Genomic DNA, 23,196 nt, shown 5'->3' on the forward strand with positions numbered 1-23,196 from the left:
TATTTTATTGAATCTACTCTGTTATAATTGCAATGCCACTTTATAAATTGGTGACTTCAGGTACGAATGTAATAATATTACTTGCCCTTTTGTACATCTCCATGAATATTTCATTTGAAGTTTAGACCTCACACATAGGAATGTTGACTAAATTGAGAAGGAATGTGTGTAGAAATTGGCGGAAACATTTGAAAATTCCGAAAACGCGGCGATATGTTGAAAAATGCGAATGCGCAGTGCTATTCAACGCGAAGGGGAAATATCGCTTCACAGGCACAACGGACGAGGGTTCCATCGACCTCTGTTACATGCATATTACACCGCTACGCTCAAGGAGAGCCCTTTCGCTTTGGGCTTCGACTGCGGCTGCGTCCAGAGCTGCTACTGCGGCTACGACTTGAGCTGCGCGAACGCGACCGACGTCGGCTAAGAATACAAGTCACCATGGTTTTGATTAGAGAATCAGGTGATTTGTCCACATTACCGTGGAGGGCTGCGGCCGCCCCGACCGCGAGGGGGCGAACGGGAGCGCGAACGAGAACGGCGGCGCGGCGAAAAGGAGCGGGAGCGTGAGCGCCGATTACGCGGATTGAACGGCGATGGTCGACGTAAAGGACCTCCACGAACCCCACGGGCACCGCCATATCGAGGTGGCGGGGACCTGCTTCTACAAGGGTGCACGAAATCGTTATGCAACAGCACGTAGAAGGCAGGCAAGAACTGCATACCGTCGGCGAAAAGGAGAGCCTCCGCGACCCCGAGGAGAACGGCTGCGCCGGCGGAATGGTGATGGGCCTCGTCGAGGAGGCGACGACCGACCACTGAATCCATGATGAGGCGCTGTCGAAGAAAATACATATCTTGCAGTACCGTGCTCGGAATGGCGACGGGTTGCGGTGCTTGGGAGGTGAACGTCGTCGATTGTTATTCGGGTTTGCCTTGGGGGAGACGCTTCGCTTCTTCGGTTTGCGTTGGACCAGGACAAAGCTTACTTGCACCCTGTTACCATCGATCTGCCCTTCGTGCATGTGCAGCTGCGCATTCTCAGCGTCATCACGCTTGTGGAAGCGAATGTATGCAGTGCCCTTGGACAACGACGAATCTTTTTCCAATGTCACTTCAGCAACGCCACCAAACTTGCCGAAAATCTCCTCCAAGTGCTCCGTATTGACGTTGCTATTCCATCAGCTGGTGACACATATTCCAACTGCGATGGCCTACCGTGTCAAATTTGCAACGTGCAGGGAGGCACCAACATCGGGACTTGGACTTCGGCTAGCAGCTTCTTTCTTAGGAGATTGAGCCCCATCGGCCTTCTTGCTTGATTCGTTGCTTGGGCTTCGAGAACGAGAGCTCGACGACGAGCGAGAGCGAGAGCGGGAGCTCGAACGACTGCGTGAGCTAAAGCTGCGACTGCGGCTTCTGCCGCGACCTCGGCTTCGACTACGACTGATCGTACGTCGGCGATCTCGACTCAAGCTTCGACGAGGACCCCTTCCACCACGACCACCGTTTCCACGGGCACGGCCCCGACTCACGCTTCGGCTGAAGCTCCGACGCGGCGGCATTGTGACGTTCCTCGATCTTTCGGTATCGAACACCACACAATTTTTAAATCCGATCCAAAACCTGCATATATATGTACTATTAGAGGTACCGGTAAATTATCCGGACTCGTCTGATGAATTTTGATTTTCGCGCCGACCAAAGCGCAATGGCTGACAACTTGCATGAGTACGACCTTGGCGATATGGTGGGCTCGGGCTCGTCGGCGCAGGTGTATTGGGCGCACCGCGTATCGGACGGACAGCTAGTGGCTATCAAAGTCCTGGACAAGATGCAACATGCGCTCATTCGAAGGCAATCCAAATCCATGTCCATGACAACCGACATTCACGAAATCAAACTGCAGCAGCAGTTGAGCCACCGCAATGTCTTGAAAATACTAGATGTCTTTGAGGATGCCCGCAATGCATTTCTTGTCCTGGAACCGTGCCTGGGGGGTTCACTACAGACACTCCTCGCAAAAGATGATGGCAATCGAAGGTGAGACCGCTCCAAAATGAACGATACCCCTCACGTGCTCGAAGGTTGCCATTGGACGAAGACCGAGCCCAGCACTACATTCGTAGTCTTGTTGCAGGCATCGCGCACATCCATGACCACAACATCATTCACCGCGACCTGAAGCTGTCGAACATTCTCCTCACAAGTGACGACGTCGTGAAGATCGCAGACTTTGGTCTAGCGACGGATCTCGCGGCAAACCAAACTCCCACCACCATTTGCGGCACACCAAATTTCATCGCGCCGGAGGTCCTGCTGGGACACCCTTACACGATTTCGGCAGACTTGTGGTCTCTCGGCTGCATCGCATACAGCCTCCTTGTTGGCACTGCGCCGTTCCAAGGCCAGACCGTGGCGTAGGTTCCTACAAAATACTTCCTCGCACTGACGTGGTAATTTCCAGAGAAACTCTCCAAAACGTGAGCTCAAGGGAGTTTGAGGTCGCAATGCCCGCATTCCTTTCACCGCTGGCCGTAGATTTTCTCCAATGTTTGCTGTGTGGGGTATGCTTTCAATCCAATGTGATCCACGTGTCACCGTTTTGAACCTGGTAGGAACCGTCCAAACGAACGCCGTGCTCGGTGCTAGCTCACCATCCGTGGCTCATGCGCTCGCCATCCATGCCCTCTGACGTCGGCGCGGCGCAGCCAAGCGCCGTTAGTATCTCTCTACCGGAGCGTCCACCATCGATACTGCCAACTCATGAATCCGATGAGCGCTCCGAGTCGACCGCTGTACCCAATCGCCCTGTCAAAGTTAAGAAATGTACGACTCGCAGCAGCTCGCGACAACCACGCATGAAACCTCGGCGACGACGGCAGCCTCGAATCATCATCGATAGCTCTAGCAGCGAATCGTCTTCGAATGAGTCGAAATCTTCATCGTTGTCCAGTGGAGATGACGCCGATCTAGCTCAAGTACGTTCTGCTCAAGATTCTGTTCGCCCTCCTACACATGAGCTCATGGTTGCCTTCGTGTAGTTGCAGACCGTGCTGGACAAGATGGCATTGAGGGCATCGTCGGCCAAAACGGAATGTGTCCCCGCACCAGAGCCAGCATCAACAGCGACGTCAGTCCAAGAATCCGCAGCCCTCAACCCGCCTGTTGCATCTTTTACGGTGGAATACCATTCCATCTTGGGGCAGTCGACGTTGTCTGAGTTCATATGCTCCCGAACGAGTTTTGGTTTGGAATTGCTCGGCCACGACGGTCGCGGTGAACCACACATCGAGTACCACTTGGCGGACGGCATCATCCGAGGCACGCTCTCTCCCACGCGCCGTTTTGACTACAACTTGTCGTCACTGCCGCTGGTCGACCTGTCCGCCGACGTGTCGACATGGATTCGACTGGCTCAGTGGTGCTTGGGGCAGCTGCCCGTGCGAGAAGCTCGTCTTGCATTGCCGGACGAGGTCCTCCAGAACTTGAAACGTTTGGAAGAGTTGGAACAATCCCTTCGGCAAGAAGCCACAACATCCATGCAGACTCCCGCGGTGTCGCACGAGGCTGCCGCCGTCGCGGAACTCGCAGGCATCGGCATCGCCGAGTCGTTGGAAGATGGAACGTTGTGTCTGTACTTTGTGGACGGCGCAGTGCTCCAAGTCGACGACTGTGCGGCCACCGTATCGTACTTGCCGGTGGGTGCATCGACCTTTGACGTGTTTCCGCTTCATGTTGCATCGAGTCTCGACTCTGCTTCAGAGAATGAGACGTCGTATGTTCAATCGCCTGTGATTCAGATGCCCCACGAAGTGTCGAGGCGACTCAAGTACGTGCCGCTGTTCATTGACGAAATGAAGCTACAGGCATCGCAACGCCACCAAGGCCCGAATCACCACCGCCATCCATGATACGATGGTCGATGCCAGCGCGACGCCGCTCGGTTACGATCTCGTTGACGTGAATGTGAACGAAACCGCGAAACTGCTGCCGAACCCCAAGAGCGCTGGTGGGTCTGGTGGAGACATGTCTTCTCCTCCGTCGCGGCTTCTTGCCGAGCTCATGGCGTCCGTGCGTAAACGTCAAAGGCGCCCGCATCCAGACCATCCCGATGTTGCCGATGACCAGTCCAGGGTACTACAGAGCCGAAGTCGACTTTCCATACGCTCGGACAACGAGTCAAGTCCCATCGCCTCCCTGGCTGCGTCGAAGCCCCACGTTCCCTCCATGGCGTGCATAGTTGACAATACCATCATCGCGGCTGACGTTTTTGCGCCGACAGAAACCTCCAGTACTCACCAAGAACAGAGTCCGATTCCAGCACCACACGACACTATTTGCTTTCCACACGAGAACTCGCGATCCTCAGTGCTATCTAGTTCTTCAACAGGCCAAACACTTGTGTCGCTTCCCACGGTTGCCGATGCTGCCACCCCCGAGTCGTCCAAGCCAGTCCAGCCGCCATCTCCAACAGATCTGCAATTCCCCGACTTCGGTTGTAGTACCGATGCATTCGCGAGTCCAGTATCGTCACATGCCACCACTACAGATCCATGGATGCTCCCCAGTAAACCAATCGATGGCGAAACCCTTGCCCATACTCCCGCGCTGTCCTTCGAAGCCACCCATTCGATGGGAGCTATCACCAACGAGTCGTGTATTGCACCTGTCAACGCCACAACTCCAGCGGCAAGCGACGCCTTGGCACCCTGTCCCCCACACGAAGTGACCCGTGCGGTGACTAAACCGCTTGCCGTCGACAACGTGTCTAAAGATCAACCCCTTACACAAGCAGTACCCGAAGAAGCCCCTGCAATGCTTGCCTCCCCGTCGCCGCTTCTCCCTCCGTTGATTCACGCTATGCTCGATGACGTACAAGTCGACATCGCGCGGTTTTACATTCCGGTCGACCTAGTGACAATCCGCATCTTGGTGCATGTTCAACGGAGTTTGATCGGCTTTCTCGACGCCATTGCCAACGACGGAGGCAATCAAACGATCCTTGCGCAGTTGCCGCTGCGGCGAATGCGGCATCTCAGCTGCGTCATGGGCGTGGAAACTATATTGAGCTGGCTCTGGCGGCACGGGTCGGTTTGCGTCCAAGCATGGCTCCGCGGCGCGATTTTGAACGTGCGTGGGGCTCGACAACGTCCCGCTGCGCCATTGATGATCACGGCCACCAACATGGCACCGGTTGTCCTGGCAGTTCAAAAGCACACGAAAGCCAAGCACCCACAACGTCCACTCGAGTCTGTTCGGTCCAGGGACCCGTTGGGGCCGGCATGTACCCTCGTGCTCCACGACGAAATTGGCTACAGTCAGTACATGGATGGTCTGTATTCGCCAAGACATCGAAACACGAAAGCGACGACACAAGCACGTGTCGAAACAATGGCGTGCGAGCCACCGACCCTGTTGTCCGAGCTGTCTCCTCGACGCGGCCTGCACGTTCTTATGTCGGAGCACATCTACCGGCACGAGTACAGACCGATCGACAAGCACATCCCGCGGTTTTCGTCCAAGTCATCGGTTGGCGACGTTGCTGCGGCCGCGACTCGGCGAAAGCGAGGCGTCGAGTACGGCAACCTCAAAGGCAAAGTAGTGCATTCGCAGTAACGTTGAACACCGTCAACGTTTCGATCGCGTTTGGGGAATGCACGGGAAAAGGAAGCGCATCACCAAGTTGGGATTCGGTTACACTGTTGAAACCGCTCGCTTACCCCCAAAGGTCGCGCACTGTTTGATCGAGGGCACGCGTTGGGCCCAGCGCACGTCCGCCGCCACCGCCGATATTCTCATTCACCATGGCCAACTAGTACGGTCCCCCTGTCGTTCTATCTTCACGCGTCGTTCTCTTGTGGTGGATGTAGCACGTACGATACGAAATGGCAGTCCGCCATGACCGAGCTCAACGAGCAAGTGCACATTGAAGACCACACGCTGGACGTGGAAGACGGCCAGGAGGCGACGCCGCCGCCAGAAGTGTCCATGTTGGAAGCGTTCCAGCACTATGCGTGTCTGTATATCAAATACGTTCAGATTTTTGCCAATTTGGAAGAGTGCTACGACCAAATGGTGCATCCTCAAAAGCGCATCGACGTCAAGCAAATCATGGAACTTGTCATGGTACTGCCGTCATGGCGATCGCAAGCCTCACTCGAACTAGACGCGCGTCGTGGAGCTCAAACACGACCTGGTCAAGTGGAACCCGCCGAATCCGGACGTCCGAACGACCCCCGAACGCAACTTTCCGTGGGAATACGTGAATTTGGACGACCTTCTCGTCGACTTGAAGCTCCCACCGAGCCTCCTGGAAGTCCCCGTGCCCAAGTATTTCGTCGAGGACAGCAGCGCAGACCTCAAAAAACGGGATCGGGTGCGTCTGCAAATACCCCTCCTACTACCGCTTTCCCAACTCGTCCTCACCACACTGGAGCCTAGCTCGTGAAAGGGTACATGAAGCTCAAGCTCGGCGTGGATACGCTTCCAGTGGAAGTCGCGGAAGAGAGCGTGTCGCTGGCGGACACGGTATACTCGTCCACGACCGTGCGTGGAAGTCTCAGCATTATGGGTGTACAGATGACGTTGGATGAAGCAATTCAAGTGATCCAACGCAACGAACGCGGACGGCAAGGGAAGCAGCGCGGGGCGCTCGTGCGTGAGCTCCGCGAAGAAGAAAAGCAGCGACGGTTGTACGACAACGCTCAAACACCCGAGATGGAGCCCGAGCTGGCGGCCGCCAATATCCAACGAGTGTTTCGCGGCCACAACTCCCGCGGGAAGGCCACGATCGAGCGCGACGAGGAGCTCGTGTTCATCGGGATGAAGCCGCCGAAACATGACAAAGCCACCGCGCTCGAGATGGAATTGTCCCTCGCCAAGATTCGCCGCAAGACGTTGCAAACCGAAAACAAAGAAGACTACGAACGGTCGTTGAGCGATGTTCATGAGACTGTAGGCAACGCGCTGCATGCTGCAATTGCTTGATGGGGCGAGTTCCGCAGGTGAAAAACGAAGAAGGGCCGTTCATGAAGGAAAAGATGCTGGAGGAACGGCGCAAGTGGATCACGGATGTCATGGCGCAAGGCCAGCTGCCCGAGGACATGACGGGGTACTACTTAATGATCAACCCACCGCCGGTGGAAGCCGAGCCCAAGGAGGAAGAGGATGCAAAGGGCAAGAAGGGGGACAAAGGCAAGAAAGGCGGCGAGAAGAAGGGGGACAAAAAGGGCAAGAAGGGGGACAAGGGGAAGAAAGGAGCGGGCGACGAAGAGGAAGATGACAAGCCGGAGCGCCCGCCACCCCTCACAGGTCCATCTGAACTGTGCACCAAACTCGCCGGCGGCGTCAACGCGTTCGAAAGCGTGTGGCTTGAACGCGACGAAAGCGATAACTTTCAGCAAAAGTACGATATCGATTTGGCAAAGGACGTTGTCCGTGGCCCAGTCGAGTGCCAAGTGCGCCAACAAGTCGACGACATGCTTGTGCTGCAGCTGTCCAACATCAAGGCGCAGCTCGAGGCGGCAGCCGCCGGGAAGAAAGGGAAGAAGGGCAAGAAGGGCAAGAAAGGCAAGAAAGGCAAAAAGGGTAAAAAGGACAAAAAAAGCAAAAAAGCCAAGCCATTGCCCGGCGACAAGATCGCCGAGCTCAAGGGCCGAACCCCTGACACGATGCTGGCGATCCTGGTGGAGCAAAAGCTCGTCAACAACGTAACGCCGTGCGCCGTCTCTGACTTTATCGGAGAGTACAACTACCTCGGCACGGTCTACCAGAGCTCGGACCGGCGCGATCGATGGGGCAACTGGGTTCCCCAAGACCCATCCGCCGCCCAACTCCGGTACGTTGTCCAACGACGCGTTGTCAAATGTCCTCTCACGGCCTCCTAGAGCCGCCATCGTCGAGTATTGCGTGTTGCCGCTCGGGTCGTCAGTCGTCCGCGCCAAGGTCAAGCACATCCGTTCGATTCTCTTCTACGGCCCTAAAGGATCGGGCAAGACAATGATGGCACAAGCGATCGCCCACGCAACAGGAGCACTCTTTCTCAACATGTCGGCGTCCAACCTGGTCGGGAAATTCCCAGGTACGTGGGACAGACTCGCGTCGGCACATGAACGCGTGCTCCGCTAGGAAAGAACGGGCCCACGAAAGCCATCCACATGGTGTGGATGCTTGCCAAGGCGATGCAGCCGGCCGTGATCTACATCGACGACTGCGAGCAGATCTTTGCACAGGGCAAAAAAAAAGCCACCGACGGCCCAGCGGGGTACCGCAAGGACCTGCTCACGTACTTGAAGTCGATGGATATCCACGACCGCGTCTTGGTCATCGGGACGTCGTCCAACCCGATGGCGGGCGAAGTGAAAGACTTGAAAGCCTTTTTTGACAAGTTTCTGTACTTCCCGTACCCCGACTACCCGTCCCGCGTGCTCTTGTGGCGCTCGAGCATTCAACATGCCATCCAGCACCATTCGTCCTCGGGGTATCGTATCGGGTGTGCGTGAATCCTGACGTGGTGCTGGTCTAGGATGACACCCCGTGTGCCGGACGACTTGGACACGAGCACGCTCGCGCATATCTCGGAAGGGTATTCGTCGGGGTCGATTCGTCAAGCTGTTGAAAACACGCTGTCCGCGCGCCGCGTCGAACGCATGGAGAAGCGACCGCTGCAAGAAGATGAGTTCATCGGGGCCCTTGCCCGGCAAAACGCGACGTTCGCTGACGACCATGAAAAGTTTAAAAACTTCACGGCGCAAGTCACGGGGCTCAAGGAAACCCGCGACGCCATTCGCAAGGCGTTGGCTGGGGACGCCGAAGGGGCCGACGACAAGGACAAGAAGGGCGGCAAGAAAGGCGGAAAGAAAGGCAAAAAGTAGGTCGAGGCGACGGCGTCCTGTCTGCGTAACACATGCGACTTTTTTGTGTGAACGAGCGCCGTTGTGACGTCATCTGGGCAGTTGGCACACGAATGGTTGCAAATCAACAAAGCAACAGTGTGACAACAAACGTATGGCTGGGAAAATCGCCGTCGTTCGCGGTCATCTTATGGGCGGCAAGTACGGCACGGACGCCACCGTTGTCGTCACTTCCGGTTCCTGGACGTCCTCCCAGTACGGCGGCGGTGTGTCCAGGATCGCGCCCTACGACAACCGAGCAGTCGGTATGCAGTTGCCGTGTGGCTGCGCAAAAGATCGTCGTACGGTGGTCCGATGCTCGTAGTATTCCTACCACCCCGTCCGTGAGCATGGGCCATTCCACACCCATGGCCACGCACCGCGTCCGTGTACGGGTTGACTTTTTTCGCCCAGCACAACGCGTCGAGCTTGCCCAACTCGACTTCCGCGATGCGATTCTGTTGGGCAAGGTCGTCGTCGAGGCGTTGCTTAGTCGAGGTTGCTTTCCGCACGGCGACAGTCTCCCGCACGTAGTCGCGCCACGCAACGAACACGACTCGGTTGCCAAACCCCATCCTGCGACCGTCATGGCCATCGGCACCGTCGACCTCCTACGTACCACTTGCGCAGGACAAACCGCATTTGGTAAAACTCGGTCGTGACCTGCTCGATGCCAACAACGTGGTGAAGGCGACCGCTGGACATACGACGGATGCACACTACCTTGTTCCTGACCTTTGCCATCTTGTGTTTCGTATATGTGTCCTTGAAACAACGGCATGAATCGACAACCCGTGGGATCGTCGCGGGTTCGGAGCAGCGTACCCGCAAGTGATGGTTGTACATGTGGGCGACTTCTTCCAAATGGGGTTTCTTGGGAGGTTGCCGCGTGTCCAGGATGCCCTGCAAGCGAACGGCGACGTCCGTCAAGTGCCCATCGACACGGAGATGCACCTCGATGATGGCCGTCGCCGCGTCGATCCAGTTTGTTACAGGTTCGAGCCCGGGAATGTCGCCCAGTCCAGCCATCCACGAGTTGGCGTCGGCGGGATCGTCGGCCAATTCTTCACTGGTTTCGTCACTGTCAGAGCGATCGCTAGCGGACTCGGCGTCGTCCTCGTCGTCCGAGGCCCTGTCGTCGCTATTCTTGCTATTGTCGTCTTCATCGTGGCTTGCGTTGTCGTCGTTTGTTTCGTCATGCAGGGTTGTGGTGGAGTGCTGCGACGACTTGGTCGATGTGCGTGGGTTGCCATCCAACGCCTCGATTTTCTATCCGGGCGATGTAGCCAGCCCACGACATGATTCCGCACTCCACCTGCTGCAGTTTTCGAAGCGCTGGGTCTTGTTCGACAAGACGCAGGTCATGCTTGGCTTGATCGATGCGCTTGTCGAGTTCATCTCGTCGAGCAAGCAGCGCTTTGCCTTGACCAGGGGCCGCCGCGCGAATTTGCAATTGGACAAGGTCGAGTTCTTTTCGGAGCCCTTCCATGGTTTTTCCAAGGGCCAGCGACCGTCTCGAGTGTTTCTACGCCCGCATGGTGAGGTCCGACGAGCGAGCGACTGTCGACGACGCACAGCCTGCAGCGCTTGGATTTTCTGCAGCGTCTTGCGGCGGGTGGACGCGACGGCTTTGGCATGTTTGGCGTTTTGTTTGACTTGCTTGTCTCGCGCCACGCGCGCCGCAAGAAGCGTCTTTGCACACTCGATCGAAGTCTTGTCAAAGAACTCGATGCCTAGCACACACGACCGTGCAGGTTCGAGCTCAAGGGCAAAGAGACGTTGGATAGCTATCGAGTCAACCTGGCTCCGAGTTGATGTATTCCACGCATTTGGCCCGCATGGCGTTGGCGAGGCGTTCGCGACGAGCGACCAAGTACGAGTCCGACTGCATCTCTTTGTACTCTTGCGCCGTGACCATCTTGACTCGGAAGAGCGCGGCGTCGTGGCGCTCGCACTGATATGGCGTAGGCGTTCGGTTGCATGGTTTGCGTGCGTTTGTGGTGGGGTCGATACAGCCGCACCGACGAAAGTAGGCCTTGAATAACACCATCGTCGCCATCCCGTTAGTTGCGCTGGACTGGTCAACGTACCGCTTGGTCGGTAACGAGCGCCATCGAGTACTCGTCGTCGTAGTTTGTCATGGCGTCGACGACGACCCTTTCCGGCAAGTCGAAGAAGTCGAACGAGACGATCGAGTCGCTCGGCCGGAGCTCTGGATGGTCTGCCCAGTGGCGCTGCACCGTCGGTAGGATCCCCTGCACACGCGACTGCTGCGTGAGGAAAGTATTTGCGAGCACGACCTTACTGAAAAGAGTGCTGGAAGGACAAGGGCGTAGAAGGGGAGCGCTGTTCCGCGCACGATGCGCTCGACCCCTGGCGTGAACACCGCGAGAAACGCTGCCCAGGACTCGACGTCGCTCGTGGGTCGTCCAGACATAGCCACGTCCAGCTCGACTTGAAACGCCGCCAAAACAGCCTGCAGTTGCTCGACAACTTTGCGCCGCTCTTGTCGGAGCCATGCCAGATACCGTTGGTGCATATAAGCGACGGCGGTCGAAGCGCCTTGATATATTATCTCGAGCGGCGGCATGGTCATCGGGTTGCGCTCCATGTGAATGCTTTCCAAGGCGGTCAAGTGCCGGAACGAGTACGGCAGCTCCTTGATACGGTTCCAGTCCAGGCGAAGCCACCGGAGCTTCACGAGGGACCCAAACGACTCGGGGAGGCACGTCAAGTTGTTGTTGGACGCCGAGAGCGACGTCAGTGCCGGCAACGTGCACAGCGTGTCGGGGAGACCAGTCAAGTGGTTTCTACGACAAGCAAGATGAAAACACCACACGAATCGCGTGTGCACCGACAAATTCAGAGTCAGCGTCGTGAGAAGCGTGAATTCGGGGCGCCACAAGTTCCAGTCGCGCAAGCGGTTGCCGTTCAAGTTGGCGCACGAGCAGCGAAGCTTGCCAAACGACAGAGGAGTTTGCGTGAGTTGATTGCCTTCGACCCAGACTCGCTCGAGTCGGAAGAGCTCACCCTGCACGTAGTGAGTACGGTGAAGAGATCATTGCAAGTCGTACGAAGCGGGACGGCAGCGTTTCCAGCACGTTGTTGGACAGGTTGAGGTATGTCAAGGTCTTGATATTGCACTATCCGCCGCTCGTCGTGTCAATTTATCGAGCCACGCGCGACGTACGATCGATTCGGGCAATGCTTTGAGCTTGTTTTTGGTCAGATCCAACTCGACGAGGTGGGTGAGGAGCCCGAGCTACAAGTCAATGTGGGTGCATTTCGATGGGGGACCGATACGTTGTCGGGGAGCGTTTCCAGTTGGTTCGAGATCAAGCAGAGTATTTGTAGCGACGGCAGTCGAATGGGCAGCTCGGCCGGCACGTCGACGAGCGCATGGCCAGTCACACGCAGCGCCACGAGGTCTCGATAGGGAAGCACGCGCGTCCAGTGGAAAATGTCCAGGTCGCCTTTCCACGCAATGTTGAGCTCGTTGTGGACGAGGGCTGCACGGCCGTATGGACTCCACAGCCGCTCCTTGGCTTGCAAGGCCTCCTCTGCTAGCCGAGCCTCCTCGTTCTCCTTGAGTTTTCGATTCTTGGCGATTTTGGCTTGGATCCAAGCATCCCGTTCTGCTTTCCCCAGCGCCGCCGACGGAGCCCCCATCATCATGAAGTCGCCATGAACAGTTTCGTTTGAAACGGTGTTTCCAAGCGTCCTCTGCGTGCATTTCAGACTGACGCGGAATCGATCCAGATCATTCAACGAGCCATGATGCGTGCTTGTGTGAGCCACCCAGCAGCTTCACTACTTCATGCGTCCCGCACCTCGTCAGTTGTCGCTCTGCGACGTCGACTGGTATGAAGGGGACTACTGTATCGCCTCACCAAGGCCTCCGCTGACCAAACATTCTGACAAGGACCCCATCGAGTAGAGCAGCCCAGAGAGGACTCGATTGTGGCGGCATTCTTGCCATTCTTCATTGCCCTTGAAGCTGATCTTTCCCATCGTGCCACTTGAAATGGGAACCGTCCCTAAAGCACGCCCTTTCGAGGACGTAACGATATCCTTCGACATTACAGAAATTCGCGTTGCCATGACCAGCACGTTCGCCAACGACAAGCCGCTCGCGATGGAGCTCTCGTTTATTTCGACAAGTGGCGGTCAGAGGCGCATTGGCACACCTCCGCTCACGAACACCTCCGAGACGCCCGACGTGGCCTTTCTTGTGATGCTAGTTGCCATCGTGGCCATCGTGGCTGTTGGTGGCATCGTGCTGTTTCGACCGCTGCCAGTGCAAGCGTTGTGGCGGATTCTTGGTTACCCGGCTGCTGCCTCAAACTTGCTGGACGATGCCGTGAACGAGCCAGTGCCGCCCCCCCAACCGCACACCGAGACACAGCGCCCCTTTGACTTCAACCATGAGGTGTGGCAAGACGACTGCGGGATTGACGTGGTCCCATCGCCACCAAGCACACGACAGTCGGTCATCGACAGCGCCGTTCACGCGTATGCCACCATGAGTGTCCAGTAACATGACATCTCCTTTCTGTGGTTGCACAAAGGGCAGTGCTTGGCGTTGTGTCCACAGCTCCAAGGAGCTTGGAAGGAAGGCACGCAAACATGTACACTCTGCGTTGTAGCGTTGGAAGCTCAACACGCTAGACTTCATGGCCCCGATTGTGTTGTACCCTCGCGAGGAGCCACAGCGCACCGTGAAGCACATGACCCAAATGTACGTTGGCTCGAGTGGACGAAGGCATTCTGGAGAAAGTCGTGACGCTGACAACACGCCAAAACAAAACACACGTCGGTCGGGGCTGGTAGACTCTAGTGAAACGCCAGTGGAAACGTCACCGCCCACCGTTGCAATGTCCCTTCAAGTACCAGAGGATTACCTTGGTTACAGATGGGGATATCGAGCTCGCGGCGAGACGGGTCGTCGGTCGCGCCCATCTCTTGCCTGCCGCCGTCGGCCATGGACGTGTACATTGACGATATGGCAGGATTCCCGTACGGCGTGGCCGGCCAAGATCAAGTCGAACATTACATGCCACCGCAGTTTCCTCTCGTGCCCTACCTGACGTCGTCAAGGATAGCTCTGTGCCGGCAGTCGTGGGCCGTTCTTCACGCGGCATCGACGCCCACCATGAAAAAGCACGGCCGTCCTGGCATCGTGCTAGTGTACGAGGAGTTTTTTTACCGGCTGATCGAGCGGGACATGACCATGACCCGAGTGTTCCCCACCGCCAAGAAACGGGGCGAAGTCTTAATCCGTGCGATTCAATTCATCCTGTCGTCCAACGCAGGCACGTGCGTTGCAAAGAGCAACGGCTTCTAAACCATTCCCCAGTAGATACACCGCAAGACATTGCGAACGTCGCGACGCGCTGCCGCTACCTCGGCCACCGCCATCGGTCGTTTCCAAACGTACCTCATCTCGACGACGCTTGTGCGCGATAGCTCATGACGTTTGGTGTAGATTCGCCCCCACCACTTTGCCACGTACACGTTGACATGTGTGGAAGTGATCATGTTTTGGCTGGGGGACCTGGCAACGCCAGAGGTCGGCGCAGCTTGGTCGAATACCGTCGGGTATGTTATCTACGTTCCATGGCGTCTGCGATGCCTCGGTCTTTATCATGGACTGATGGCATGTCGCCTGCTGATCCCAGGTTCATCTTGAAGCACTTGCTCGAGCCGTACCTGCATGATGCCACCGATCCCTACGAATGCCACCAAAACACAAGCATCCCAGCCGTCCGGGAGGTCATTGAAGCTCGGTTGGAAGCTGATTGTGAAACCACGTCCGCGTCGACGCACACAAAATCCACCCCCGACGTGAGAAAAACGTCGGCGTGGGGCGCCGTTCGCTCGTCCGCCGTCGCGAAACCAGCACCCAAGATCACAGGGATCGCCGTCACATCTTTGATCTTGAACGAAGCGCGCAAGGCGCGAGAAAGGTCCTGCAGCCCACTAAACATACCCTAGTGGCTATTCGTCTTGCGTTGGTCGCTCCGACATCGAACACGACGACGACATTTCAACGGTGTGAACACGTGCAAACTTGTCGAATTTTAACCAATCCTGGACGAGAGATTTGGGTGGTGGCGGGGTGGTTAGGGGTCCTGGATTATTTTGAAACTCGATCGCGAGACCTGTATTACCTTGCTTTTTGTATGGGGTCCCACCCAATAAAATTGGTGGAAAAGAATCGGCCCCGCTCTCGGATTGGCTGGATCGAACAAACTTGAAATTTCTATACTCGGCATGGTTCTGGTCCCGTCATTTGACGAGTCGCTCAGGGGGTTGCCGCAGCCCTACCGCAGCCCCAAGCCTACCCCATCCCCACCGCGCCACCCAGAGTTGCTTCAAGTTGAAGGCGCTACCATGATGGACGAGGACGACTCGACCAAGCATGAACAGCTGCACGCGGTCAATGCCGCGGCTCAGCTCTACCACGCGCAGCTGGCCCAGCAGCAGCAACTCCAACAACTCCAGCACGCCCAGAGCTTGGGTGCGAGCGTCGTGGCCCAGCAGCTGAGCGCGGCCAGCGCTAGCTTCCCGTACCCGCGAAACTCGCCGGACTTTGCGTGCGAAAACGTTGGCGACCGCATCAAGGGCAAGCGACGGAAATACTGCCCACATGAAGTCACGGCGCTCGTGCTCGGGGTCCAACGGTACGCCGACGACAGCTGTCCGTGGAGCAGCATCCTGCGTGACCCGCACTTGGGACCACTCTTCCACGGTCGATCCGGCGTCGATCTGAAGGACAAGTGGCGCACGTTGATTAAAACCCGCCCCGAGCTCTCGAGCTACACTGAAAACCGAAAGAACCACCGCAAGTACCGCCCGTTCACGACCATGGAAGAACGCGCGCTCATTGACGGCGTCAAGAAGTACAACGGACAACGCAATGTGTGGAGCCTCATCCTCGTGGACAAAGACCTTGGCGTCCAGTTCAACGATCGCTCGAACGTCCAGCTCAAGGACAAGTTTCGCACCCTGCGTCGATCCGGTGTGGCCAACGCAATTACCCTGACCAATCCAAGCAACCGCAAGTCGGCATTGACAACGACATCGGGGCTCCGACCTGGGGGCGGTGGAGCCGGGACCAGCAAGAATAATGTCCTGCGGGGTCCCCTGTCGCCGAAGAGCCGCACGCAACTGAACGCGGCCGCTTTGGCCAACCCGATCTTGCACTCGCAGTCTATGTTCACTGACCCCAACTTGTTCATGACGGCGCAGCTGAGCTTGGGGCAGATCGGACAGCTCACGTTGGCGCAAGCTCAAGTCCAAGCCCAGCTCCAGGCGCAAACTCAAGCTGCGCAAGCCAAGACGTTTTCGCAAATGCTAGCTGCCGCCAATTCGAGCTACAACAACGCCTTGCCCGCCTTTATGATGAGTGGTGGCAACACGTCGCCCCAGAGCAACGTCTTCTACGCTGTGTCGTCGCCGTCTTCGGCAACAGTAGCAGCAACCGCAGTCCCATTTCAAGCAACAAAGGCACAAGGAAATCGTGGTGTTGCAAGCACCAGTGGTCGGCTAGGCCGGCCAAGTACGGCGTCGGCAGGTACTGGCGCTGGTGGTCGTCGTGGCCGCGGCAAAGCGAAAGCCACGTCGGCCTCGATGTCTACGCAAGTGCTTGACACGACCCCAAGCCTTGAGAACGCCCCATTGTCACCTCCATTGGAAGGGCTCATCCCCATGCCCGCGGCCGTTCGCGGGAAGCTCGACGATGCAGAGGGATGGGACCCCATCGACGACGATGACGACGAAGAAAACGAAGAAGGTTCATAGGGGAAGCATCTATTTATTATGGAGTGTGCAACGTCAATGAGTTCATGGCTGCCACGACGTCTGGATCGGCTAACTCGAGCACGAGGGGCAGAGCCGGCAAAGTGTTCAGGGCCTTCAACACCTAGAACGGAGGCAGATTCGTGTGGCCATGAGAAGACTGTGGCACCGAGCACTTACTTCATGGGCGTGCTTCGGGTCCACGAGGCCGGCGCCTTGCAGCAGTCCGCGCAAAATGTCTGGGTTGAGGATCGTCGACACCGCGGCCGCAATGTCTTGAGCAGACATGGACTCGAGCAACTACAGGCAGCAATGAGGTCAACTGACCAAGCAAGTCCTTTGAATAGCACGTATACCGAAGCCATCATGTGGGGGTCGTGCTTGCTTTTGAGCAGCTTGCGGGCCACGGGGGTCATCCACGACTGTTTAGAGCCGCCGGCATGGCTCGGAGTGGCCTTGTTCTTTGAGGCCACAGACGATACCTGGCGCAGTCTGGTCGTGGACGCGCAAGGCAAAGGCCCAGAGTTGGTATCGCTGTTAGTCGCTTGATTGCTTGAATCGTCTGCGGTAGGTGGCGCCGATTTGTCAACGTTGTCCTTGAGGCGATGATCGTCGTGGCTTTCCTGATTATCGCTCGCACTTGGCTTGGAACGATGCATCGTTGGTGATGGGACCAACGACGGGGACAGTTCGGTCGCATGGAGTCCCCGACGATGGAGAATCGCATCAAATATCGACTGCTCCTTCGCATGTTTCATGCCATGCAGCGCTTCGTAGTCCGACCAGAGTGACTTGACGTGAATTCGCTTCGCGTCTAGTGCCGCCACGTCGTCCGCAGATAGGCATGTATCGTCATCGAGTTCCAATGCTGCCAGCGCCGGCCGGAATAAGTTTAAATGTTGTGCCAAGATCGTGGCTTTGTCAAGCATTAAATCAACTCGCGAGAGGACGCTGGTGTCTCGGTCTCCTTGTGTGGTTGATATTGCCACTTGATTCAACATGTCCAGCGCGGAGCTGGTGTCGTCGACTGCCCTGTAAACAGCAGCACCCTCGAATTTAGACTGGCGCATTCGAATCAACTCTTGGCTTGAATGGACTCACTTTTTCATATCGGCGCGGTCAAGTTGACGGAGCAATCGCGCACGACCTCGCAGGCCGAGTGCTTGGACGCGGTCAGCTGACGCGGCGTCGTGGGTGTCCCGAAGGAACGCCGTCGTGAACGAGACAGTCTGGTCATAGTCTGAGGCGACGAGGGCGTCCCGAGCTTGTTTTAAGTACAGGGTTTCTTTGGGGTACTCTACTCCTTCGAAGACTGGCAGGGCGTTGGTCAGCGGTTTGTCAGTAGCTGGTGCATCGACGGCTGGCCACCGGTTGAAGTCGTCGAATACGTTGGTGGCAAGTTCGCGCTCTTCGTCCGATGCGGCCGTAGTTTTCCAGTCGGAAATCGTGGCCAGGAGAGCCGAACTCAGGCGCAACTCGCCTTTCGAGTACAGTTTGCGGACCCAGCTCATGTAAAACGCTAGGATCTGAAGAGCATACAGCGACATGGCCGCGATGTCCTTGTTCGAGACGAGCGCCCGGATGAAGTCCGTCGAGTTGGCGAGAAGCAGCATCTTCCCGTGCAAAGACTTGGCCTCAGGACACGTTGGGGGTTGAAACCAGTCGAAGTCGGGGTTGCTTGTGATCTAGGCACGGTGGTCGTGCTCAGGCGACGCAGTAAATGAAGTGAGTTTGACGTGCAACCTGCGTGAACACGTCCAAGGCCTGGCCACGAAAGTGCAAATTCTCATGCGTGAAGAGATCGACCAGCGAATGCAGCCCACCCTATGAAAACCACCACAATGAAGCAATCTATGCAAGAACGGCTTGTTGCATACGTGAAGGACGAATTCGCTGCTAAGGGACCAGTGCCGCGCGTGGCAGAGGTACCACATTGCCAGGTATCGCTGACACACGATGAAGCAAGGATGCGTCTCGGGGGCTCCTTTTGGTGGTCCTTGAACAAGGAGCACATAAAATGCTGCATGATCCTTCGTCGGTGCGAAGAGCAAGCGCTGTGCGTGGGCATCGGTCATGCGTTTCTGAACGACCTGTTCCACGTGCACCGTCTCGGGGTTGGCATAGTATGCCGTAAATTTCTCTGTCAGTGAGTCTTGGAGGTCCTTTGGGAAGGACGCGATGGCATCGCGAAGTGCATTTTCCACGAGGGGCGGGACAATCGACGGGGCGGCGGCCATTCGAGTTTGAAGCGTCGCGCCAAATCGATCGATGGAAGTTGAAGATTATTAAGTATGGGAGAATGCACGTTCACTGCGAAAACGAATAACCTCTCGGCCGTTTCACGAGATCCGCCAGGAAACGACCCGATCCCAAACTTACCGACGTGGAGCATGGGCGGCGAGACGGAGCACTCGATCGGGATGCACTCCCAGAAGGAGTTCGCAGTCTACTTTGCTGCGACATTGATCATCATCATCATGTCGATCCTCTTCAGCAACTACGCGGCGCACCACAAGCACTGGTACTTCCTTCCCGAAGCTGCAGGTACGAACGAACGTCTTTTGCGACGGTACTCAGGTCGTCAACGATTCCCATCGTAGCGACAATCCTCGTTGGTATGATGGGAGGAGTGCTCTATTTGATGCATACGGACTCTGTGACGAAATCCGTACGTTCAATTACCGCTCTGCTCGCCCTTGTCGTCCACCGATGACATTGCGATGCCATTGGATACGTAGTTGGCGACATTTGATCCGAGCATCTTCTTCGTTGGTTTGTTGCCTCCCATCATTTTCAATTCAGGTACTACCGCCTCTTCCCAACTACCTCTCATCCATCTCGTCCTGGTGATGATGCACACAGGATACACTATGAAGCGGCGCTTCTTCTTTGACAATATTACCGCGATCGTCACGTATGCCGTGGCCGGGACGACAATTTCGAGCTTTGTCGTCGGGGTCATCGTGTACATCGCGGGATATGCAGGCGCGAGTCTCAAGATGACGTTGGCTGAGTCGCTGTCGTTCGGAGCACTCATCAGTGCGACGGTAGACCTCAGCCGTCGTCTTCTATGTGTGTTGACATGACCACAGGATACAGTGTCGGTGCTCGCCATCTTCCAAGAGCTTCGCGTGGTACACGACGACTTGTCCCTTGTACATCATGGCGTACCACCCTGATCGAGAGTCTTGAACAGGAGCCGACGCTGTTCTACTTGGTATTTGGCGAGAGTTCGCTCAACGACGCCGTCGCGATCGTGCTGTTTGCTTCGTTCTCCAAGTTTATCGGGAATTCGTTCACAGCGAGCGCGATCCCGCTCGCGATTTTCGACTTTACTTTCATCTTTATCGGGTCGACGCTGGTCGGGATTGTGTTTGGCATGCTGTCGGCGCTGCTCTTCAAACACTACAACTTCAAGGGGTGTCTTTACCAAGAAATTGGCGTCTACATCATGTTCACGTACTTGCCGTTCGCAGTGTGCACGGTCGTCGACTTGTCTGGCGTCGTTGCAATCTTGTTCACGGGTACTTGGCGCTGTCAAGGGAATGTCCTGACGGGAGTTCCAGGGATCTCGATGAAGCATTACACGTGTAACAACCTCAGCGACGAAGGCAAGGCGTCGTACGTGCTCTTGAGTCGTCCTGCATGCTGGTGTGCTGACGACGGTGTGTGTCATAGGGTCGCCAAGTTCTTCAATGCGATCTCGTATGTGTCGGAAGCCACCATCTTCCTCAGTATGCCAGCCCAGCCGTGTGCAATGGACCTCCTCATCCACGCGTGTGTGGTCTAGACTTGGGGTTGGCGGTGTTTTCACTCGAAGAAGGGTTTCATTTGGGATTTGCCGTGTGCACGTTGGTTGCGTGCCTCGTCGGTCGTGCGCTCCACGTGTACCCGCTGACGTACCTGATCAACACGCGCAAGACTGAAGAGCGCAAGATTCCGTTGGCCACGCAGCACATGATTTGGTTCAGCGGTCTCCGCGGTGCGCTCTGCTTTGCGCTTGCGTTGGAGTGGCCGAATGAGTTGCAGCGACAAGTACGTCTAGATGATGTGGCTGGGGGACGCTGACCACGTGACTTTGGCCAGGAAATCATTACAGTGACCATGGTGATTGTGCTCGTCACGCTCTTCATTGGCGGCGGCGCGACCGTGCCCGTCTTGAACTTCTTCAAGATCAAGCGCCTCACCGTGCGTCCCAGCGCTGCTCGCATTTTTAGCACTGCAACTCACGACATGTTCTTGTAGCCGACGGAAGAACTCGAGATCGATCAAAACGTTCGCCCCATGAAGCGTATGCGCATTTTGCAGTTTGACGCCAAGTACTTGGTCCCCTTCTTCACGCACATGCACCCCGACGTGGACGGGAACGTGTCGAAAGCTGCTGTTGCGGCAAGCGACCAAGAGGAGTCGAGCAAGAACGACGACAGCCAAGTGCGCGCGCCGGCCCCAGTGACTTCAGTCCACAACGAAGACGAAGACGGCATCGACTTTGCCAACATCCACTAGGAGTGACGTTGGCAACGCCATGGCGTTCAGGTCCGACACGAGCCGCTGCGCACGATCAAGAAAGCGCAGTGAGATGCCGCCAGTAGTCGAGTGCTTCACATTGAATATTCATGGGTGTGTCTTTCAAATGTGGCTGCGATGATGCAACCGATGGCAATATGCACATGCCTGACATGCTACAGACAACTCAGGGCAGCTCGGCTGCGGACACATTTCCATTGCACCGACAAGCGTGCAGTACTGGCGTCTCTGGGTGCTGCCAGGTCGCCAATGTCCTCCAGCCGCCGATGATAGATCCTATCTATACTTCCACGAGTCGCCGCGAAAACTCGCCATGCGGAAGCACCAGGATGCACGATCGTAAATACCATTCTCCGATGCATGGCCGCAAGACGGCAGATCATGAAAACAACCTTCGTTCATGCAGCTGTGGTGTCGTGGCTGGGTATGAAAACGTTAAGTTAGACTGAAAAGTTAAATAGAAAACACTACAAGTGGACGAGGGAGGGCGTCACCGCGGCAGCCTCGACGTCGTTGTCGTCGTTCGAGTCGCTGGACGAGTCGTCGCTTTCCCACTCAAAGACGAGAACGCGATTCGCGTCTGCGTTGAAGTGGACAGACTTTTGCGTTGTTTTGGGCTTGGCCACGTACGGTTTCTCGAGCAAGTGGCTCAGTTCGTCGCGAAACTCGAGCGGGATGCGATTCCGCGCGTCGTGGAGCTTTTTGTTCAAGCCGGATTCGAGCATTGCGCACCCTTGCTTCTTGTACCGCGCCGACTTGCGCACCGAGTCGACCGACGACCGACCATCTAAACTCGACCGCGTCGACGCTGACCCATGGCCGCGCGGGTGCAACGCGCTGGCAGACTTGGTTTTTTTGTACCCGCTGACGAATCGGACGACGTTCATGTTGTTACTGACACTGTTGCGGATCGCCACGGGTTGGTACGAGGTCGACCCGTCGTTGGATGCGCAGAATGAAGAGTCGCGAGGGTGGAGATGGGACTCGCGGGGATGCAAAGTCGAGGTGGAGTCGCGGGGAGCAGTCCCGTGAGTGAGCGGGGAGAGTAGCTCGGTCTCGTCGGTGGCGTCCACGGGATCGAGCGGACAGTTGGCGCGCACTGCCACGTCAGATTTCGTGTCGGACACTTTGTTCTCAGGGGATACCTTGCTTGCATTCGAGGCTCTTGTGGGTGACGACGTGAGGGACGACCCTCCTCTTCGTGGATTGCCCGACCGACGGCGAAAGAAGCTGAATTCGTCGGTTGCGATGACTGTCGGTCGCATCACTTCCGGACAGTTCGATGCCCGTTGCATCATGTCGTTGAAGCTACTGCTACGTTGTTTGAATTCATCCGACGCGGGGTCGTCCATTTCCGAATCACTCGCCGAGCGCCGCCGCAAGAGTTGTTTTGACGTAGGACACGACTGCATCGAAGTGTCGACGGTATCGTTCTGAGGCCCACCGCAGGAGGACATGATCGTCGGGCGATCCGCCTTCAACTTGCCCTGGAGCGAGTACCGGCCAAGTCGTCTGCCCGTCGCATTTCGAGAGTACATTTCCTCGTACGTGGAGAGATCGCTCTTGAAGAAGCGTCGACGCCGGTACGACGCGGGAGGAGAATCCATCAGCGCATCGTCGTCGTCGCTGCTGTACACTGCATCGACGCACTGCCCATGCAGCGATGGAAGCTGCGACACGAGCATGGTGCTGCTCGCGTTGGAATCAAGTGTGTGTGTCCAAGCGCCCAGGGCATGAATCGAAGTTCGAAGTATGCAATGGATGGACCAATCAGCGGTCGAAACACCCACAACATATTTTCCTCGCGGGTGTAGAAACTCGTCGCCGATGGTTCGGGCGGCGCGGCAGCGAGCGCGAGAGAACGACGACGGAGCGTCGTCGAATGCGCGAATCTACTTTCCGCTTCCACGTGATACCACCCGCCTCCTCGCGAGGGCAGTACAGTCGTCTTGTGTGCCGGTCGATGAAAAAG

At 56.6% G+C, this 23,196-nt stretch overlaps 10 protein-coding genes across 11 annotated transcripts; 6 read left to right on the plus strand and 4 right to left on the minus strand.

Annotated features, from left to right (window-relative positions):
* Positions 1–329: 329 nt before the first annotated feature.
* On the minus strand, positions 330–1,309 carry H310_01575 (hypothetical protein; the record flags this gene model as incomplete). Its single annotated transcript, XM_008864722.1, has 5 exons — positions 330–426; positions 485–667; positions 729–821; positions 1,007–1,176; positions 1,257–1,309. Coding segments are annotated over 5 exons (594 nt in total), but the record flags the coding sequence as incomplete, so codon positions are not given.
* Positions 1,310–1,709: 400 nt separating this feature from the next.
* On the plus strand, positions 1,710–5,622 carry H310_01576 (PLK protein kinase; the record flags this gene model as incomplete). The annotated part of the gene is made up of 7 exons (XM_008864723.1): positions 1,710–2,046; positions 2,091–2,423; positions 2,471–2,570; positions 2,622–2,984; positions 3,048–3,835; positions 3,873–4,081; positions 4,397–5,622. Exons 1-7 carry the CDS (start codon positions 1,715–1,717, stop codon positions 5,620–5,622), a joined length of 3,351 nt encoding a protein of 1,116 aa, XP_008862945.1. The 5' UTR covers positions 1,710–1,714.
* Positions 5,623–5,810: 188 nt separating this feature from the next.
* Positions 5,811–8,879, plus strand: H310_01577 (hypothetical protein; the record flags this gene model as incomplete). The annotated part of the gene is made up of 9 exons (XM_008864724.1): positions 5,811–5,821; positions 5,877–6,132; positions 6,173–6,382; positions 6,448–6,534; positions 6,586–6,960; positions 7,011–7,843; positions 7,893–8,086; positions 8,134–8,485; positions 8,531–8,879. 9 exons carry the CDS (start codon positions 5,811–5,813, stop codon positions 8,877–8,879), a joined length of 2,667 nt encoding a protein of 888 aa, XP_008862946.1.
* Positions 8,880–8,978: 99 nt separating this feature from the next.
* Positions 8,979–12,594, minus strand: H310_01578. Of its 2 annotated transcripts, XM_008864725.1 has the most exons (16): positions 12,201–12,594; positions 12,088–12,159; positions 11,972–12,040; positions 11,756–11,928; positions 11,203–11,707; positions 10,988–11,152; positions 10,698–10,932; positions 10,473–10,630; positions 10,213–10,422; positions 9,852–10,166; positions 9,723–9,800; positions 9,621–9,662; positions 9,517–9,560; positions 9,278–9,473; positions 9,204–9,227; positions 8,979–9,143 (listed from the first exon to the last, which is right to left on the minus strand). In XM_008864725.1, exons 1-16 carry the CDS (start codon positions 12,570–12,572, stop codon positions 9,042–9,044), a joined length of 2,760 nt encoding a protein of 919 aa, XP_008862947.1. In that variant the 5' UTR covers positions 12,573–12,594; the 3' UTR covers positions 8,979–9,041. The 2 variants fall into 2 exon arrangements, with proteins under 2 accessions (XP_008862947.1, XP_008862948.1); XM_008864726.1 differs by having other exon boundaries at positions 9,278–9,560.
* Positions 12,595–12,884: 290 nt separating this feature from the next.
* Positions 12,885–13,458, plus strand: H310_01579 (hypothetical protein). Its single transcript, XM_008864727.1, has one exon. The coding sequence runs from the start codon at positions 12,922–12,924 to the stop codon at positions 13,432–13,434; it is 513 nt and encodes a 170-aa protein (XP_008862949.1). The 5' UTR covers positions 12,885–12,921; the 3' UTR covers positions 13,435–13,458.
* A 319-nt stretch (positions 13,459–13,777) lies between these two features.
* H310_01580 (hypothetical protein) lies at positions 13,778–14,896 on the plus strand. The gene is made up of 4 exons (XM_008864728.1): positions 13,778–14,209; positions 14,257–14,330; positions 14,383–14,495; positions 14,576–14,896. The coding sequence occupies exons 1-4, from the start codon at positions 13,810–13,812 to the stop codon at positions 14,889–14,891; spliced, it is 903 nt and encodes a 300-aa protein (XP_008862950.1). The 5' UTR covers positions 13,778–13,809; the 3' UTR covers positions 14,892–14,896.
* Positions 14,897–15,170: 274 nt separating this feature from the next.
* H310_01581 (hypothetical protein) lies at positions 15,171–16,549 on the plus strand (the record flags this gene model as incomplete). Its single annotated transcript, XM_008864729.1, has 2 exons — positions 15,171–16,370; positions 16,433–16,549. The coding sequence occupies 2 exons, from the start codon at positions 15,171–15,173 to the stop codon at positions 16,547–16,549; spliced, it is 1,317 nt and encodes a 438-aa protein (XP_008862951.1).
* H310_01582 (hypothetical protein) lies at positions 15,184–18,974 on the minus strand. The gene is made up of 6 exons (XM_008864730.1): positions 18,575–18,974; positions 18,441–18,521; positions 17,799–18,382; positions 17,054–17,729; positions 16,878–16,997; positions 15,184–16,821 (listed from the first exon to the last, which is right to left on the minus strand). Exons 1-6 carry the CDS (start codon positions 18,932–18,934, stop codon positions 16,717–16,719), a joined length of 1,926 nt encoding a protein of 641 aa, XP_008862952.1. The 5' UTR covers positions 18,935–18,974; the 3' UTR covers positions 15,184–16,716.
* An 82-nt stretch (positions 18,975–19,056) lies between these two features.
* H310_01583 (sodium/hydrogen exchanger 3) lies at positions 19,057–21,331 on the plus strand. The gene is made up of 11 exons (XM_008864731.1): positions 19,057–19,241; positions 19,298–19,365; positions 19,436–19,499; positions 19,560–19,744; positions 19,790–19,831; positions 19,894–20,221; positions 20,264–20,318; positions 20,376–20,431; positions 20,488–20,732; positions 20,784–20,885; positions 20,943–21,331. The coding sequence occupies exons 1-11, from the start codon at positions 19,088–19,090 to the stop codon at positions 21,201–21,203; spliced, it is 1,560 nt and encodes a 519-aa protein (XP_008862953.1). The 5' UTR covers positions 19,057–19,087; the 3' UTR covers positions 21,204–21,331.
* Positions 21,332–21,645: 314 nt separating this feature from the next.
* H310_01584 (hypothetical protein) lies at positions 21,646–22,925 on the minus strand (the record flags this gene model as incomplete). Its single annotated transcript, XM_008864732.1, has 1 exon — positions 21,646–22,925. A coding segment is annotated over one exon (1,234 nt), but the record flags the coding sequence as incomplete, so codon positions are not given.
* Between the last annotated feature and the right edge of the window lie 271 nt (positions 22,926–23,196).

Source organism: Aphanomyces invadans, assembly GCF_000520115.1.
Source record: "Aphanomyces invadans strain NJM9701 unplaced genomic scaffold supercont1.2, whole genome shotgun sequence".
Taxonomy (NCBI): Eukaryota; Oomycota; class Saprolegniomycetes; order Saprolegniales; family Verrucalvaceae; genus Aphanomyces; species Aphanomyces invadans.

Excerpts from the sequence above, each read along its gene's own strand:
- H310_01582 (XM_008864730.1), bottom strand. The coding sequence starts at position 18,934 with ATGGCCGCCGCCCCGTCGATTGTCCCGCCCCTCGTGGAAAATGCACTT. Across the intron at positions 18,522-18,574 it reads GCAGCGAATTCGTCCTTCAC|GGTGGGCTGCATTCGCTGGT; the intron begins GTATGCAACAAG and ends TGGTTTTCATAG. Across the intron at positions 16,998-17,053 it reads ACCCCCACATGATGGCTTCG|TTGCTCGAGTCCATGTCTGC; the intron begins GTATACGTGCTA and ends TGCTGCCTGTAG.
- H310_01579 (XM_008864727.1), top strand. The coding sequence starts at position 12,922 with ATGGGAACCGTCCCTAAAGCACGCCCTTTCGAGGACGTAACGATATCC.
- H310_01578 (XM_008864725.1), bottom strand. The coding sequence starts at position 12,572 with ATGATGATGGGGGCTCCGTCGGCGGCGCTGGGGAAAGCAGAACGGGAT. Across the intron at positions 12,041-12,087 it reads AAGCATTGCCCGAATCGATC|TGCAATATCAAGACCTTGAC; the intron begins GTACGTCGCGCG and ends AGCGGCGGATAG. Across the intron at positions 9,144-9,203 it reads ACTACGAGCATCGGACCACC|GGCGCGATCCTGGACACACC; the intron begins GTACGACGATCT and ends CGGTTGTCGTAG.
- H310_01583 (XM_008864731.1), top strand. The coding sequence starts at position 19,088 with ATGGGCGGCGAGACGGAGCACTCGATCGGGATGCACTCCCAGAAGGAG. Across the intron at positions 19,832-19,893 it reads TCTTCCAAGAGCTTCGCGTG|GAGCCGACGCTGTTCTACTT; the intron begins GTACACGACGAC and ends AGTCTTGAACAG. Across the intron at positions 20,222-20,263 it reads CGTTGCAATCTTGTTCACGG|GGATCTCGATGAAGCATTAC; the intron begins GTACTTGGCGCT and ends CGGGAGTTCCAG.
- H310_01580 (XM_008864728.1), top strand. The coding sequence starts at position 13,810 with ATGGGGATATCGAGCTCGCGGCGAGACGGGTCGTCGGTCGCGCCCATC. Across the intron at positions 14,210-14,256 it reads CATCCTGTCGTCCAACGCAG|ATACACCGCAAGACATTGCG; the intron begins GCACGTGCGTTG and ends ATTCCCCAGTAG. Across the intron at positions 14,331-14,382 it reads GCCATCGGTCGTTTCCAAAC|ATTCGCCCCCACCACTTTGC; the intron begins GTACCTCATCTC and ends CGTTTGGTGTAG.